The 16,713-nt window shown below is 38.1% G+C and overlaps 1 protein-coding gene across 8 annotated transcripts in view; it reads left to right on the top strand.

Moving 5' to 3' along the window:
* Positions 1-16,213, top strand: part of gpc5c (glypican 5c) — a 143,225-nt gene extending 127,012 nt beyond the window's left edge. For 3 of the 8 annotated variants that reach the window (XM_053673543.1, XM_053673541.1, XM_017496424.3), the window contains 3 exons: positions 2,359-2,479; positions 11,386-11,518; positions 13,774-16,213. In XM_053673543.1, coding sequence (XP_053529518.1) covers positions 2,359-2,479; positions 11,386-11,518; positions 13,774-13,937 — 418 coding nt within the window. In that variant the 3' untranslated portion in view covers positions 13,938-16,213. Of the gene's footprint in view, positions 1-2,358; positions 2,480-4,433; positions 4,614-11,385; positions 11,519-12,081; positions 13,546-13,773 lie in introns of those variants that run through there. The other 5 variants (XM_053673546.1, XM_053673544.1, XR_008393054.1 and 2 more) reach the window with 4 other exon arrangements.
* The last annotated feature ends 500 nt before the right edge of the window (positions 16,214-16,713 follow it).

Here is a 16,713-nt window from a genome sequence, read left to right as displayed (position 1 = left end):
ACATGTACAGTATCTCACAAAAGTGAGTACACCCCTCACATTTTTGAAAATAATTGATTATACCTTTTCATGTGACAACACTGAAGAAATGACACTTTGCTACAATATAAAGTAGTGAGTGTACAGCTTGTGTAACAGTGTAAATTTGCTGTCCCCTCAAAATAACTCAACACACAGCCATTATTATCTAAACCGCTGGCAACAAAAGTGAGTACATCCCAAAGTGAAAATGTCCAAATTGGTCCCAATTAGCCATTTCCCCTCCCCGGTGTCATGTGACTTGTTAGTGTTACAAGGTCTCAGGTGTGAATGGGGAGCAGGTGTGTTAAATTTGGTGTCATTGCTCTCACACTCCCTTATACTGGTCACTGAAAGTTCAACATGGCACCTTATGGCAAAGAACTCTCTGAGGATCTGAAAAAAAGAATTGTTGCTCTACATAAAGATGGCCTAGGCTATAAGAAGATTGCCAGACCCTCACACTGAGCTGCAGAATGGTGGCCAAGACCATAGAGCAGTTTAACAGGACAGGTTCCACTCAGAACAGGCCTCGCCATGGTCGACCATGGAAGTTGAGTGCACATGCTCAACATCATATCCAGAGGTTATCTTTGGGAAATAGACGTATGAGTGCTGCCAGCATTTCTGCAGAGGTTGAAGGGGTGGGGGGTAAGCCTGTCAGTGCTCAGACCATACACCGCACACTGCATCAAATTGGTCTGCATGGCTGTCATCCCAGAAGGAAGCCTCTTCTAAAGATGATGCACAAGAAAGCCTGCAAACAGTTTGCTGAAGACAAGCAGACTAAGGACATGGATGACTGGAACCATGTCCCGTGGTGTGATGAGACCAAGATAAACTTATTTGGTTCAGATGGTGTCAAGCGTGTGTGGGGCCAACCATGTGAGGAGTACAAAGACAAGTGTGTCTTGCCTAGAGTCAAGCATGGTGGTGGGAGTGTCATGGTCTGGGGCTGCATGAGTGCTGCCAGCACTGGGGAGCTACAGTTCATTGAGGGAACCATGAATGCCAACATGTACTGTGACATACTGAAGCAGAGCATGATCAGTATGCAGTATTCCAGCATGATAACGACCCCAAACACACCTCCAAGACGACCACTGGCTTGCTAAAGAAGCTGAGGGTGAAGGTGATGGACTGGCCAAACATGTCTCCAGACCTAAACCCTATTGAGCATCTGTGGGGCATCCTCAAATGGAAGGTGGAGGAGCACAAAGTCTCTAACATCCACCAGCTCCATGATATAATCATGGAGGAGTGGAAGAGGACTCCAGTGGCAACCTGTGAAGCTCTGGTGAACTTCCTGCCCAAGAGGGTTAAGGCAGTGCTGGAAAATAATGATGGCCAAACTAAATATTGACACTTTGGGCCCAATCTGGACATTTTCACTTAGGGGTGTACTCACTTTTGTTGCCAGCGGTTTAGACATTAATGGCTGTGTGTTGCGTTATTTTGAGGGGACAGCAAATTTACACTGTTACACAAGCTGTAAACTCACTACTTTACATTGTAATGCAAAGTGTCATTTCTTCAGTGTTGTCACATGAAAAGATATAATCAAATATTTACAAAAATGTGAGGGGTGTACTCACTTTTGTGAGATACTGTATATGTAGTGATTGTCAGGTTTCCACGTACTTTTGGCCATATAGTGTATTAACTTACAGTGTGGACAGCCTGTTTGCAAGCTGATATCCGAATTATTTTTTGCTCACTTTCTTTTTCTCTCTACTAATCTTTCTACCTATTACTTCATTCTGTATATGCCGTTCTGTCTCTGCCACTATCTGGTTGGCATTGGAATGCATTCAGCATAATATGCTGTAGATAGTTCCATTCTGGCCAAACAGGCCATGGTTCCAGTTGCTGTTAACATTACTGATCGTGCCTCCATGCTTACTACCCATCAGATCATAACTAATGTCTAGATGAATGGGTCAGACAGCATAGAAACATATAAATGGGTCACTGTCACGCAGCAGACCTTGACATTATGGCTACCAATATACTAGAATGTTAGCAAGGGATCAGACACACTCTTGTGAGTGTCCATGCTCTATCTATATAACAATTGCATGCAGAAAAATGGCAAGGGAATCTGCTATTTCAAACTCAATGAAAGAGCCTCTTTCTAGTGTGGTAGCATTTTCTATGCACAGGGTCAGATTGTATTTTAACTGCTGGGAGAATGTAATATAGACACAGTGTAGAACAGTGACCACTCAGTTGGACTTGGAGCTAAACAGTTCGTGCAACCTAGGTGTGAATCAACCCTGTGATTGGTTGGCATTCAATCCAATGCTTATCTAGTTGTCTTGCTCTTTTACTTTTTTTCAGTTATAAAGGTCGAGTGGTGGGCAATGGAGTTCTTGCTCAGAGGCAGAATCCCGAGGTGAGGGTCATAGGTCCCGACGCTATGCTAGCAGCAGTCAAAGAGAGACTTGAGCACTTCAACCAGGTGGGGTTTGCCTCTTCAACAGAGATTTCAAAGTTTCCATACTCCATATTTTATAAATCATAAAATTTTTACGAAATAAAACAACTAAAATAAATGAAACATTTAAACATTCTTTGGAGTGGGTGTAAAATTCACTTTATAATGTTATTGTATACAACAGGGGCTTATTATGCTATTATATAAGACAAAAAAAGAGTGGGGTTTATTGTTTCTTTCCCCCCTCCATCTTAGCACTAATGAGTGCAGGAAACAAAAGCCAGACATGTGACAGAGAGAATGTCAAAGTTCAGAGGTAGAGGTAGAAAGAGGAAGAAAGCAGACAATGAGAACATCCAGGGTCGGCGCCAGGGCATTCGGAATGAGGGGGCCTCGATGTGTCACTGTGGGGGCCTACCTTGCCTACTTCAATAAAATAATAATAATAATTTTAAAGAATTAAGTGTTAATAAAGTACCATATATTTTCCTTATAATTATGGATGCAATGTGTTTGATCCGACTCCTTTCCCGGACCTCCCCGGGAAATTAAAGGTAATGGCAGCTGGTTTATTTTGGGTTGTGAGTAGTGTAAAAAGAGGCTCACATTTCATATTACCTTAGCCAAGAATTATTACAATAATAATAATAATAATAATAATAATAATAATAATAATATTTTAAGCAAAGATTAAGCATGGTACACTATAAAAACCATCATGTCATCACCCAACGATGCTAACAGCAAGGCTACACATAAAGGACTCACATAAATAATAACGAAAAGCACTGGTCCCATAACCACATACTAATGACAAAGACAGAAAAAAAAGACATCTTACCTTTAGAAAAACTGCAGGCGACTAGTGGAAGTGTTAAACTTTCTGGAAAGAATGCGGTCTTTCCATTTGTTGCAAAATTTGCATTATTATTGAATTATCAAGCTAAACATTAAATGTTTTAGACAAAGTCAGTTTTCCAAAGTTTGCTCTCCCGACCGTGCTCGGCAGTCATAAAAGCAGCGTGCATGTGTATATAATTGGTTAATTATGACTGTATGTCATGACGTTTATTCTTTTAGTATTCTTTTAGTAAACTTCTACTCTTTATTCAAAATCACAATTCATGGTAAAACTAAATAATTTACAAAATTGTTAAAAAAAAAATATTTAGTTAATTATTGAAGTAAGTGGACACAGTGGCATGGTGCTGAGTCCCACCGGCTGAAATCATGTCCGGGGGTTGGGGTGGAGTGCTTACCAGAGGTGAGGGGGCACAGTGACCTTGGTGGCCTGGCCAGGCCCCCTGGGGCCCCCTCATGGCACCGACGCTGAGAACATCTGATACTGAACAGAAGGGCAATGGATACTCGGACGGACAGAGTGTCTGGGATAGTGCAGATGATGGTGAGAGTCTGTAGGAATAAAATGCTTATATATGTTATCAAAGGCATGTGGGATTTTTGCTGTTGTCATTTTACTAAAATAAGCCACTGAAAGGTATGTGGGTGAAAATCTGGAGACAGAATAACAATGGTCTGCCATAGTCCCCCACCCTTTCTTTCTTCTACCAATCCATCCTTCTTTCATTCCTTCTGCATTTTCTTTCATAAACAATGTGCGTCTTATTTCTCCATGTGTGAGTCTTACAATTTGTTATACTCACAATATTTCTTCCCTAAATATGATTTGGACAATGTAAATACAGTCAAAATTATATGTGACTATTAAACGTGTAGGTGAAATATAGTGCCTGAATAGGTACAGTAACTAAACCCTGTGTATAGTATATATGAAGTATTATTGTGTATTATTAATCAGTGCTTACTAATTCCAAGATAAAAAGAAAAGATTGGCAGCTGGAGATCCATTTGGGCAAGCATATCAAGTTCCCTCCAAACATAGTATCAACATCACTGAGTCCTGATATGGTGCTATTGTCAGAGGCCTCAAAACTACTGGTCATAATTGAACTTACAGTTCCCGGGGAAGACTGCATGGGGGCATCAAACAAGAGGAAGCAGGCCAAATACCAGGAACTAGTGGGGGACTGCCAGAAGCAGGGCTGCTGAGCGTGATACATACCCACATAAATAAGGTGCAGGGGATTCACTGGACACTCACTTTGCGGACTTTAGACTTTGCTCAGCATCATAGTAAGTAAGTAAATTTTAATTATATAGCACGTTTCACACAGCAAAGCTGACCAAAGTGCTGAACAGAGTAAGGAAATTAAAACAGAAAACAGAATAACACCAAATAACAACAGACAATAGACAATAGTAAACATTTTATTAAAACTAGGGATGCACTGAATGTTCGGCAACTGAAATTATTCGGCCGAAAATAGCAAAAAAAAAGCATTTATAATAAGCCGAATAAGTGAAAATGCCGAATAAATTTGACTGAACAATGGCGTGATTGATGACGCGACCAAATAGCCTAGCAACCAGAGTGAGACGCAAATTTCACGACCTTGATGAGGATGCGTGGTAAAAATCCTCTTCGGATGTTTACTTTTTTGTTTCTGTTCCGGAGTATTCTGTCACGTCGCGAGACGTAAGGGAGTAGAGTACAGAAGCAGGTAAAGACGTATTTATTTAAGGACAGGCAGACAAATCCAAATCGTAATCCAAAAAACATAGTCAAGACAGGCAAAAGGAGTAAATGAACTAAGTAGTTTAAACTAGCTAAATCTATCGAGGGACATAACATTAACAACGTATCTAACTATACTATATCTACCATAATACTCCGTGATGTGTACAGGGACGCGAGTGGTATATATCCCCAATATAATCAGAACCGAATAGAACCATTTTTTGCACTCTTGTCAATGCACTTTTGAATGCATTTTTTAGTTGTAGGCTACAGAGTGTTACATTCTTTCAGCAGTCAGTTATAAGCATAACATAGGCTATTCAAGGAGGGATCAAAGATGACCACATCTAAATATTTTAATTTTACTCATTTATTTATTTAAAGTTATATTGTGCCTTGTTGGTAGCCTATGCCTGCTAGAATGAAAAAAAATGTTCAGTGGTAAATAAATATTTTGAAATTTAGTTTTTGTAATTAATTTTTCTTATTTGAAAAGCAAGGCAAAATAGTAAAAAGCACATTTTCACCTTTTAATTTATGCAGTGGTGAAAAAAATGGCAAAATAAATGGAAAAAACGCGAAAAAAAATGTGTTCAGTTTCGGCCTTCGGCTTTTGACCAAGTTTTTCATTATATTCAGTTTCGGCTTCGGCCAAGAATTTTCATTTCGGTGCATCCCTAATTAAAACGCCTGGGAGAAGAGATGTTTTAAGCCTCTTTTTAAAAGTGGTAATAGAAGGTGCAAGGCAAATGTCAAGTGGCAATTGATTCCATAAACGAGGGGCAGCAACTGAAAAAGCTCTTTTTAAAAGTGGTAATAGAAGGTGCAAGGCAGATGTGCAGTGGCAATTGATTCCGTAAACGAGGGGCAGCAACTGAAAAAGCCCCTTTGTTTTTAACCTGGAATGAGGGACATGTAAAAGAAACCTATCTGAAGATCTTAGAAGTTTGTTCGATAAATGTGGTGTAAGAAGATCCTTGAGATAGGAAGGAGCTTGATCACTGGGACTACAAAACAGAAAAGCCATCAGAACCAGCACAGAAGAAGCAAAAAGAGCCTCAGGATGGATTTTGATAAAGAGGGCTGACCTGTGACCTACCCCAGCTGGGTCACCTGAGTAAGGGTGTACAACATAATGTTGAAAGTCCCAAAACATCTGATCACCTGAAATAACTGATGATGCTTCCCAGTGCAACCTAGGATATGTATCTCAAACATCTTCAAATCTGGCCCAACCAGTCACTCCCAGGAAAGGATGGGTGATGACCAATATCAGTTTAGTGACTGGAGAAACAGTTGAGAGCTCAGTAAGATGGCAACCAGGGCAGTAGGGGGTAGCAGCCCTGCCCTGGGGGCAGAATGAGCTTCTCAACAGGACAGACCTAAGGATGACACCTCATTCAAATGAACTACAGACAGGAAGTGCAACATTCATCTTGCGGCAAGGTCTACAAAAACCCAATTGGCCTTAAAATCCACGAGGCCAGGATAAAATTCTTGTTGAGGGAGAAAGCAAAATCAGAATCAGAAAAGGAACAGCAAAGGCTGGTGTTGAAAGCCAACTCCAGGTCATGTCAGCAATCATAGCGAGCTATGCATTGGAGTGTTCTGGACAAGCCAAGGAGAGAAACACCAGTGCCTCAGACACTGTGAAAGATAAGGCAGCAAAAATCCACCAGCTGCACAGTGAATTGCAGACCCTGACATGCCAGTACAAGGGAGCCAGCAATGATGAGAAACCATCACTGGTCGAGCTACAGAGCATCCTACTCAAGAAGCTGATGACTATACACAAAGCTGAATGGCACAGGAGAAGGGAAAGAGAGAGAGAGATAGAGAGAGAGAGAGAGATAGAGAGAGAGAGAGAGAGAGAGAGAGAGAGAGCGAGAGCAAGTTGCCTTTATATTAAATGCATTTGGATTTACCAAACAGCTGTTAGGGCAGAACTGCAGTGGCCACTTTAGCTGTGCCAAAGACCAGACTGACCAATTCCTTGAGTGACTCAGCAAGAGTGACACCTTGAGTGACTCAGCAAGAAAACAAGAACTGATGCAACACAGAGCCCTCATGAATCCAGGGGGGTCTGTGAGCTTGTGAAAGCAACCAGGGCAGGATCAAAGCCTGTATATATCGTTAAAGTATCCTCCCTGAATCCTCTGGTCATTACTGGTTCACAAGGTCCCTATATCAACTGTCAAAGCACTGGAAAGGAAAATCAGCAGATACCTACAATACATTGGTGGCTGGACCTGCAACACAAACAAAGCAGTGCAGCCCTGTATGGGAAGCATAACAAACTGCAGCTCACATTCAACAACATTATGGAGTTCATGATCTCTTGTACAAGGGAGGCACTGCAGTACAGGGACTCCAAGGACCCTAAAGTCTCAACAGGAGGCATAGAGGTCTGAAAAGACAGGAAGTGGAGGGTTCATAATGAGACAAACTGGACTAGGTAGCTCTCCAGCACCCCGATGTGATAAGGCCCAGGGAAAAGACAAGTGGTGCCTACTGCAAGAAAAAGTGTGAGATGTAGTAGAGGAAATACCTGCCTGTACCTGGACAGACCCGAAGAACACAATATTCTTAATCCAGTCAATTTACGATGTCCTGCCAAGCCCTGCAAATGTTCACAAATTGGGTGAGGTCCCATCATGCCCACTCTGTCCTGGAAAAAGATATAGTACTGTGCAAAGAAATGCTGTAAAGCAAAGATGCCTTCAAAATGTTTCTACATTAAAATAAAAATACAGTAAAGAGCAGTAAACAGTAGTAAATGAAACAAAGTCAATATTTGGTGACAAAAAAATACATAAATATTAGTCTCCAGTACAATTTGTGCAGTTTTATAAGGAAATGAGTTGGTAAGTTCTATTGAACATCTTGCAGAACCAGCCACAGTTCTGGATACTTTGATTGTCGTAATTGCTTCTTATTTTTTCAGTAAAACCCAGCAGCCTTCATTGTGTTTTTTGTCTGAAAGTGGTCTCTTACATAATATGTTGCTTTCTTTAATGACATACAAACATTTTTCTGTAACATTTAATTTTGTGGTAGAAAACTAATGTTTGGGAATCTAAAATGGTTTTTGTACTGATTTGATAAGGTAGAGTCACAAAATAAAAAATCTTTAACAAAGTTTGTACTAAAAAATAGAGTGCCTAAAACTTTTGAACAGTACTGTATATCATGATGCAATATAAATAGGGTCTAGGGGGTTTGTTGGACACTTACTCTGCAGATTTTACACTCTGCTCAGCACCACTGGGCCTACGAATAGAAAAACCATCAGGGCCACCACAATGGCAACAGAAAAAAGCCTTCAGATGGCTTTTGTTAAAGATGGCTGATTCATGGTCTAATAATTCTAGGACACAAGCTGAATCACCTCTGTGAGGGTGTATCAATTTGAAAGGCCTGAAACATCTGATCACCTCAGGTAACATCACTGATGTTATGTTCCAGTGCATCCTAGAATGTATCCAACATCTCCAAATTAGTAAAAGCAATGGCATTAAAGCACATTGTGCAGATTGTTCATGGGCTATCGAGGCTGTTTCTAACGTAAAGTATAGTGCTTTATTAATGCTACTAAAGCTTTATTAAGTTGTAACTACATTAATTTTCCTTCAACCTTTCCTGGTGGGGTCATTATGGAAACAGGCTGAGAAAGTATTCCCCGGCTTCTATATCCCCAGAATCAAATTCCAATGAATCTGGGGGATCCCCACATGTCCCCCAGCCAGCTGTGAGGTATAATCTTTCCAGGAGATCCTGGGTCTGCTCCATGGTTTCCATCGACTGTGATGTGCCTGATACAGCTCTAGCAGGAGCTAAACTGTGGGCATCCTTGAAAGTGAAGGAGCAGTTGCTCTGGTCCAAACCTCCCTTGGATTGTTGGGTTCCTCACCCTATCATAGAGGATAAGCCTAGCAACATTTTGGAGGAAACTCATTTCCACCACCAGTACTCATAACTTTAGTCTCCCAGTCACTCAGTTTATCTCCCAGTCAAAAGGATTGACTGCATGATGGAGATGCATTTTAATGGTGCCATCAGAACACCTCTTAAATAAGAGGGATACTACCTCTAGCCCATACATACTGGACACTTCACCAACCTCATTTGCCTCTTGATATCTTGTCCCTGAATACCACAAACAGGAAAAGAGACAAGACACAATACACTTGATGGATCCTGATATCCACCTAAAATGGCTTTGACACAATCTCAAGAAAGCAGTCAAAAACACTCAGTGCACTCATACAGAGACCAGCATGCCCAAAGTAATGACCCAGATACAACTTCTACAATTTTTAATTATTTTTTTTTTTAAAGGCAAACGATCATGGGACTTTTCCAAATCCACAGCACATGTTCACGCACAAAGCTGTGCAGTCGCTGTTGGATGGAGTTACCTCTCCAGAGCCTTAGCATAGACTTAATTTGACACACCACCATCCAAGGGTTCAAGTTGAAAGGCACTGCCCAAGATCACAATACATTGTTAACAACACAAACCTAATCTGCAGTGCCTTCAGCATCTCTTGCCAAATCTCCTCCACCCAGTTTTAGATCTTCAAATGAAATACAACATAAAACAAAGACAACCTTAGTCTAGAGTTCAGTTGTGCTTGAATATCAACTTACGGACTATGATCTGAATTCCCTCAATAATTGCAAGTTACCCAGGCCCTGAAGCAGCAAAGCATCCCCATATCATCACACTTCCACCACCATGCTTGACCGTAGGTATGATGTTCTTTTTGTGGAATTCTCTGTTTGGTTTATCCCTGATGTAACGAACCCCTGTCTTCCAAACAGTTCCACGTTCGACTCATAAGTCCACAGAACATTCTCCAAAAAGGTTTGAGGATCATCAAGGTGTGTTTTAGCAGAATTCAAATGAGCCTTAATGTTCTTCTGGGTTAGCATTGGTTTTCTCCTCACCACCCTTCCATGGATGCCATTTTTGCCCAGTGTCTTTCTGATAGTGGAGTCATGAACAGTGACCTTCCTGGATGAGTAGTTGCTGTGCTCTTGGAGGAATTCTGGAAGGTTGGCCACTTCTGGGAAAGTTCACTACTGTGCCTAGTTTTTCTATTTGGAGATAATGGTTCTTTGGAGTCCCAGAGCCTTTGAAATAGCTTTGTAACCCTTCCCAGAATAATGCATTTCCATCATCTTCTTCCTCAACATTTCTGGAATTTTTTTTTTCAATTTTGGCGTAGTGTGTTACTAGGTAAGACCTTTTAACTAACTTCATGCTGTTGAAAAAGTTCTATTTAAGTCTTGATTTGATTGACCAGGGCTTGCAGTAATCCGTCCTGGTTGTGTCTAGGCCAGTTGAACCCCATTATGAATGCAATTTCATAGATTTTGGGTATTTGGTGTATTTCATATATTTGGGCCCAGTTGGTATTGGATAACTTTTTTGCTTCAATAAATAACATTATTTTAAAAATGTACTTTGTGTTTATTCAGGTTGCCTTTGTTTTATCTTATCAATTTAATATGAGATATACACAAAAAACAGGAGAAATCAGGATGGGGCAAACACTTTTTCACAGCACTGTATATTGTTCTGCCATATTTTGTATGGCTGAATTTCAAATGATATGCACTAGATATAGTGCCCTGCACAGTATATGAAAACTTGTCTATTAATATTCATATTATTGCATTGCAATTCATATTATTCATATTCTGTATTGAACCTTTTCTATGCATAATGATAATCAACAGTTTTGACTAGCACTGTTAATGTGTGTGATGTAAACCAGTATTGACTGACAATTAGTTGACTTGAAAAAGTGTCCAAGAATTAGGATTATGAATGAGGAATAGCCAGTTTAAGTATGTGAAGTGAAGAAATGTGTAGTTTGGGATTTGCCTGAATGGGGTGTAGGGCGTCATCGGGGACAAACAGTATTTGACCTTTGACAATTTGGCCCTATGGTAAAATCTAATTAATCTCTGATTTAATATTGGCTTTTATTGAAGGAAATGAGTTTACAAATCTGAAATTATATACTTGAGAGTGTCCTTCAATAACAGGTCAAATCTGATTATTAAGGATTGCACTATAGGATTACTACTGTTATTGTTGTCTAATTAAAGCATTATAAGTTTACATGCCATTTATTTTTGCTGTTATATAATAAAAACACTAATGAAAAAAAAAAGTTGACCAGAGAAAATTGACCAGTGCTTAATCTAATAGGAGGTAAGAGCTCAAATTAAAGCTCAGATTTTTATCATTATTTATTGTTCACTGTTATCTATTATTCACTGTTACTTTTGCTATAAGTGGTATTGTGTATGTGATTAGGAGGTACAACGGCACATGCCAGGACTGGGACACAGGGATTCATTTGGAGACCTGGGCAGTGGTGAAGACAGCAGCGGGGAGTGTGATGATGAGGATGGTTGCCAGGGTTCAGGGGAAGACACATCTAAATCCTGTGAGTAAACATTGGTGGCAATTTTTTTCCTATAAACTTTGACCCAGATATGACCTAATAACACTAAGTTCACAAGACAGTACATAACTTTCACTTGTAGAAACTATTTTACTAAATACTCAAATCTGGCATACACACACACATTTAATTGTGGTGATTTTCACTCTTGCTATGTAACTATAAATGCACTTGTGCTCCAGTGGCAGCTGGTCCAGCACAACTGGACTATTATGGACCTTTTTTGTTCCCTGACTTCCCCTGATTTTCAGTCTCTGCTCAATAAGTATGAGCATCAAAAGAATGTTTTTTTTTTTCTAAAATCAGTTCAACATTAGCAGAGTCTGCCATTTCATGCCACAATGCAGCTAAGCTGCTAGCTGAAAAAGGAAGTGACAGCTAACTAGCTAGACCAATAAACACCAAATTTAGAAATGAATGCAAATAATCAAACAGAACTTTATACTTGCAGTTAATTTACAACATTTACAAATTATCCAAGTGATTCTGACTGGCACAAATATGTTTAAGTTTTGAGAAATCAATCATTTTCATTGTTGTTTCAGTGATTGGCAGTTGGTTATGAGGTTCGACCACTTTGGTCTACCAGTCATCATAAGGAGATTCATTCAGTCAGTACAAAGAGCTCACTTTCCAATAAACATTTACATTTTTTGTTTTATTTTTCTGTGCAAAACCTCACCCAGTGCAGCCAGGCATCCAAGCATGGTTCAGAATAACATGTTAAAAGCCTGTTGTCCAATGAGCATTAAGCTTTTGTACCATTGAAACAACATGTACACGAGCCTGTAATAAACATCAAGAGATGCACATGCTTCACTGGGTTTCTGTTAGCTTTGTGTCAGGGGCTTCGAAGTAGGTTTTCACATAGGCTGCTCTGTTCACCAAAAGCAGTGAACAAATGAGTGAACAAGTTAATTTGAGTAAATGAATGAACAGAATGATATGGTTCTGAGATATCTGATCATTTAATTTGCTAAAATATTGAATTCCACCAAGATTGGTGAATAATATAGACACTCTGTTAACATTGCAGTGCCACATTTTAATTAAATTTTAGGGGACATATTTGTATGTCATTAAAGAAAGCAACGTATTATTTAATTTTATTTCAGATAAAAAACACAATGAAGGCTGCTGGCTTCCTGTGTAGTCTTAAAGCAATCGCCTGTGCTGTGCTCCCTATAAAAGCCTAGTGGTGCCCCTAGTGGTGCCCTCATTGTCCACTGACAACACTTGTTTTCAATTTTCCAGTTACTGATCTGGACATACTAATACACCAGAGACCACATTTTTTCATACTTTATATCATTCCAGCTGAAAAACTCTGAGATCAAAAGAATCAAAAGAAGAAAAAAAATCTTAGCTGGAGATGAGGTTAAAAGAAAGCATTACATACAGTAGAGGTAGAGGTGGAGGGAGATTTTCTTTGGTAGACCACATACATGTCCATGAATGAAAACACATTTTATATACTTGCATTATTTTTCTTCTTGTCCTTTTCATGAAGCTAACTGGTTAATGTGAAGTTACATTATAATTTAGCAGGTTAGCTTTGTTTTCATTTTCATTATATTATGAAGCAAACATCATGGGGCTATTAACCAGACTTGTCTGGTAGTCTTTATCCTAAAACTTCTTCGGTCTACATATAGCCCCATTTCTTAATTTGAAGTCCAATGAGAAAATGTTTGTGACTTTCAACCTAAATGGATGAATTTAAGTGTGTGACAAATTACATTTTACCATCAGTCTAAATATCTCCATATTAAATATGCTTTTATCTATACCAAACTGTTTAGTGAGTGAATTTCAAGGTCTAACTTTGGTTTGCTTAATTTGTCTTAGAAATATGTATGTAATCACAAGTATTTAAGAAACATCTTTTAATTCGCAATTATACCAAAACACTGTGCACTCTAAAACGAAAAACAATAATAGAAATTATGATTGCAATTATTTTCTTCCTTCTTTCTTTCTTTTTCTTTCTTTCTTTCTTTCTTTCTTTCTTTCTTTCTTTCTTTCTTTCTTTCTTTCTTTCTGTCTGTCTGTTTAAATTGTCACACACTCTTGAATTTTCTCTTGTTTACTTTTGTCTTTCTTTTGTGTTCTCTTTTTCTTTCTGTTCTTCCCTCATTAGCAGTTGCACACTCAGTCTACCCCTTTTTCCTCTTGTTCACATTTTCAGTCTCTCCTTATTTATATAACAACCATATTATCTCCTCTTTTCTGTGTAGCTAACACAGACTCTAATGTTGACACTGAGGTGGTGGTGAAATCTCCTCCTCATGAGGCTCCTGTTGGACGCTTTATACCCAAACTCAACAGTGGCGCTCATCTAGTTCTCCCCTCCTTCACCACGCTCATCTTCATCCTGGGCCAGCAATGGACCTTGACCTGAGAGGTTGAAGATACACATAATTATGAATAAAACCACAAGATCTTCATCTGCCTGGATGCTTATGTCTATCTCCATATTGTCTTCCAAGACTGCTGCCATTTTTCATGGCAGCAAATATCTAATATATTCTTAAAACATTTTCTCTTACATACACACGCATATGATCAAGCATATCAATAGTCATAACTGCTTTTAATCATATTCTCTCAGATTAAATATCACTTAAATACCACACATCTAAACCTTCAACCTGTCAGTAAAATGCATGACAGAAGCACTTCTCAAGCATTAATGGACAAATACAATATCTGATCAGCACGGAATGTTCTTGTTATTAAACACATACACAGAGAGGAAGAAATAGAAAAATTAAATATTAGTGTTATGCTTAATGTAGTATGTATACAGTTATGATTCCATAGTGAAGACCATAGTGAAGTTTTAAAACCCCCAAACCCCAACCTTTTTAATATAACCCACTGGTGCACACAGAAAAACACACATATGTCTTTTTAACCATCATGAAATGATATCGATAGATTCAATAAAAATGAATTAATTATCTGTTAAATAGCTTCAGATCAATCTTTTAAAATCATCAGGTTTAAAACTTTCAGTTGTTACCCCGCATCAAAGCCAACGAACAAAAAAAAGAGTAGGTTCAGATGTGCCATGTGATTTTCACATCACCTCAAGTTTACTTAAAGCAATGGAAACATTTATATGCATAAAATATATTCAGTAATACTGCAGAATTCATCTTTGTGTTCATATGAGTAATGTCTTCATGTTTTATGTTCATTTTCATTGACTAAGTTACCATTCTTAAAGGACTAGCTAAGTGTCCATCCACTCTAACTTATTTTTAAATTTCAAATTCCAGAACAGTCACTGCATCTGAAAACTCATCTTGATAGTAAATATGTTAGAATTCTGATTGCAAATTCATAGTTTACGCTTCCCATATTACTTAATACTTAAAGTTCCAGCTCTACAAATAACTTACTTTTTACTGCACTTTTAAAGTGATTGTAACAGTTAATAGTATTTTTAAATAGCAGTTGGACATCAGTTTCTGGGACTGGTAAGAAAATTACTAGTGCTTCTCTTCTGCCTTATCGTCATCAAATGCACAATGAACATTAGCATACCACATGTATAAATGTATATATTTAAGGTCATTCACTGTTTTGTCTGTGTATTGCTATTTTTTTTCCTTTTGTATAGTGAAAGTTGCAGTGATTTTATATATATATATATATATATATATATATATATATATATATATATATATATATATATATATATATATATATATATATATATATATAAGATACACACACACACACACACATATATACACACACATATTTTTACTACTTCCCACACTTCTGTAATGATTTTCATTTGAGATTCCCTTGTCCTTGGAATCTAAGAGACTGATGAACAAAAAAAATACTAAAAATGGACTATAACTCAAGTCACCAACTTGCAAAATATTAAGACTCTGATTTACTAACTTTCACATAAACAAAACAATTGTTAATTCATCTTCAACTTGGAGAAACAGGCATATGCAAATATAACAGATGCCCTTTGGTTGTACTAATTTGCACACAGAAACACTGTCCCTGAATTGACTTAGTAAGTCACATTACAAGTGCAAAACTAATTGGTTTGCACTGACTCCACCATTTATTTTGCACCTTTGAGTAGAAACAGCCTTGCATTTTGCATATTAATTAAGGTATGTTGCCCTGTTCGTAAATCATCAAATTGAGCATTGTTATCAAGTTTGCAAATGTTTTTGCACAAGTGAACCTTTAATAAATCAGTCATTTTTTTATTATTATTATTTTTTTTATTAACTAAAATGGAACAGTGAGGTAGACTCCCTTCAATTGAACTGTCCTCCAAATGACACTTACCTTCATTTTCTCAACAGTGGTATGGTTCAATTAAAATTACATAGCCTAAGCCAAAAGTGAAGACATGTTTACTTGATTTATTTGACAAGACATGGATGCAAATCTGAAAATATGACTAAGCTAATTGTCAGTTAGCTGAATGTATGACAACTTATCTCTTAAAATTTAAGATTTCTACATTATATGTTAATAAAAGTCAACTACATGCTCATTTTAAGTACCTTTAAATGCCTTTTTGCTTTTGCTTGTTTGAACAGGGATTATTGTCATGAGTCTGGGGCCTTAGCATAAAGTCATTATTTCTACAATTTCATTAATACATTGTTTTAAATAAATCTCTACATTTCAGCTGTGTGTTGTTTTATGTTTAGTGATCATATCATTTGAGACACAGGACTGTCACTGATGACTGAACAGATGATTTTTACAACATTATTAAGATCTGTATGCTTTTTTTCAGTAGTGTGTGTGTGTGTGTGTGTGTGTGTGTGTGTGTGTGTGTGTGTGTGTGTGTGTGTGTGTGTGTGTGTGTGTGAGGGCATGTCCATTTTAAAGTCCACTTAACTTCATTTATGGACTTTAATGTTTGGATTTCTTTTTATGTGCAGATTCCTGATTTCTTGAGTTAATAACAACGTCTGGTGAAAATTTCATGTGAATAGCCTCATTGGAAATATATTTACTGAAAAAAATACTGAAACATTCAATACTTATTCGGAAATCGGAGGAGTTTGCGTGCCATGAGACATCTTATAGCTCGTCTGGATAGCCGCATCCAAATATCTTTTCTTCATGAAGGGCACTGAAATAGAAGTTTGAGGGGATGCCTCCGCTCTCTCTTTTCTGAA

This window comes from Ictalurus punctatus, chromosome 20 (genome assembly GCF_001660625.3).
Source record: "Ictalurus punctatus breed USDA103 chromosome 20, Coco_2.0, whole genome shotgun sequence".
NCBI classification, from domain to species: Eukaryota; Metazoa; Chordata; class Actinopteri; order Siluriformes; family Ictaluridae; genus Ictalurus; species Ictalurus punctatus.
Note: the sequence above shows the minus strand (reverse complement) of the source record. Positions and strands in the feature narration are given on the sequence as shown.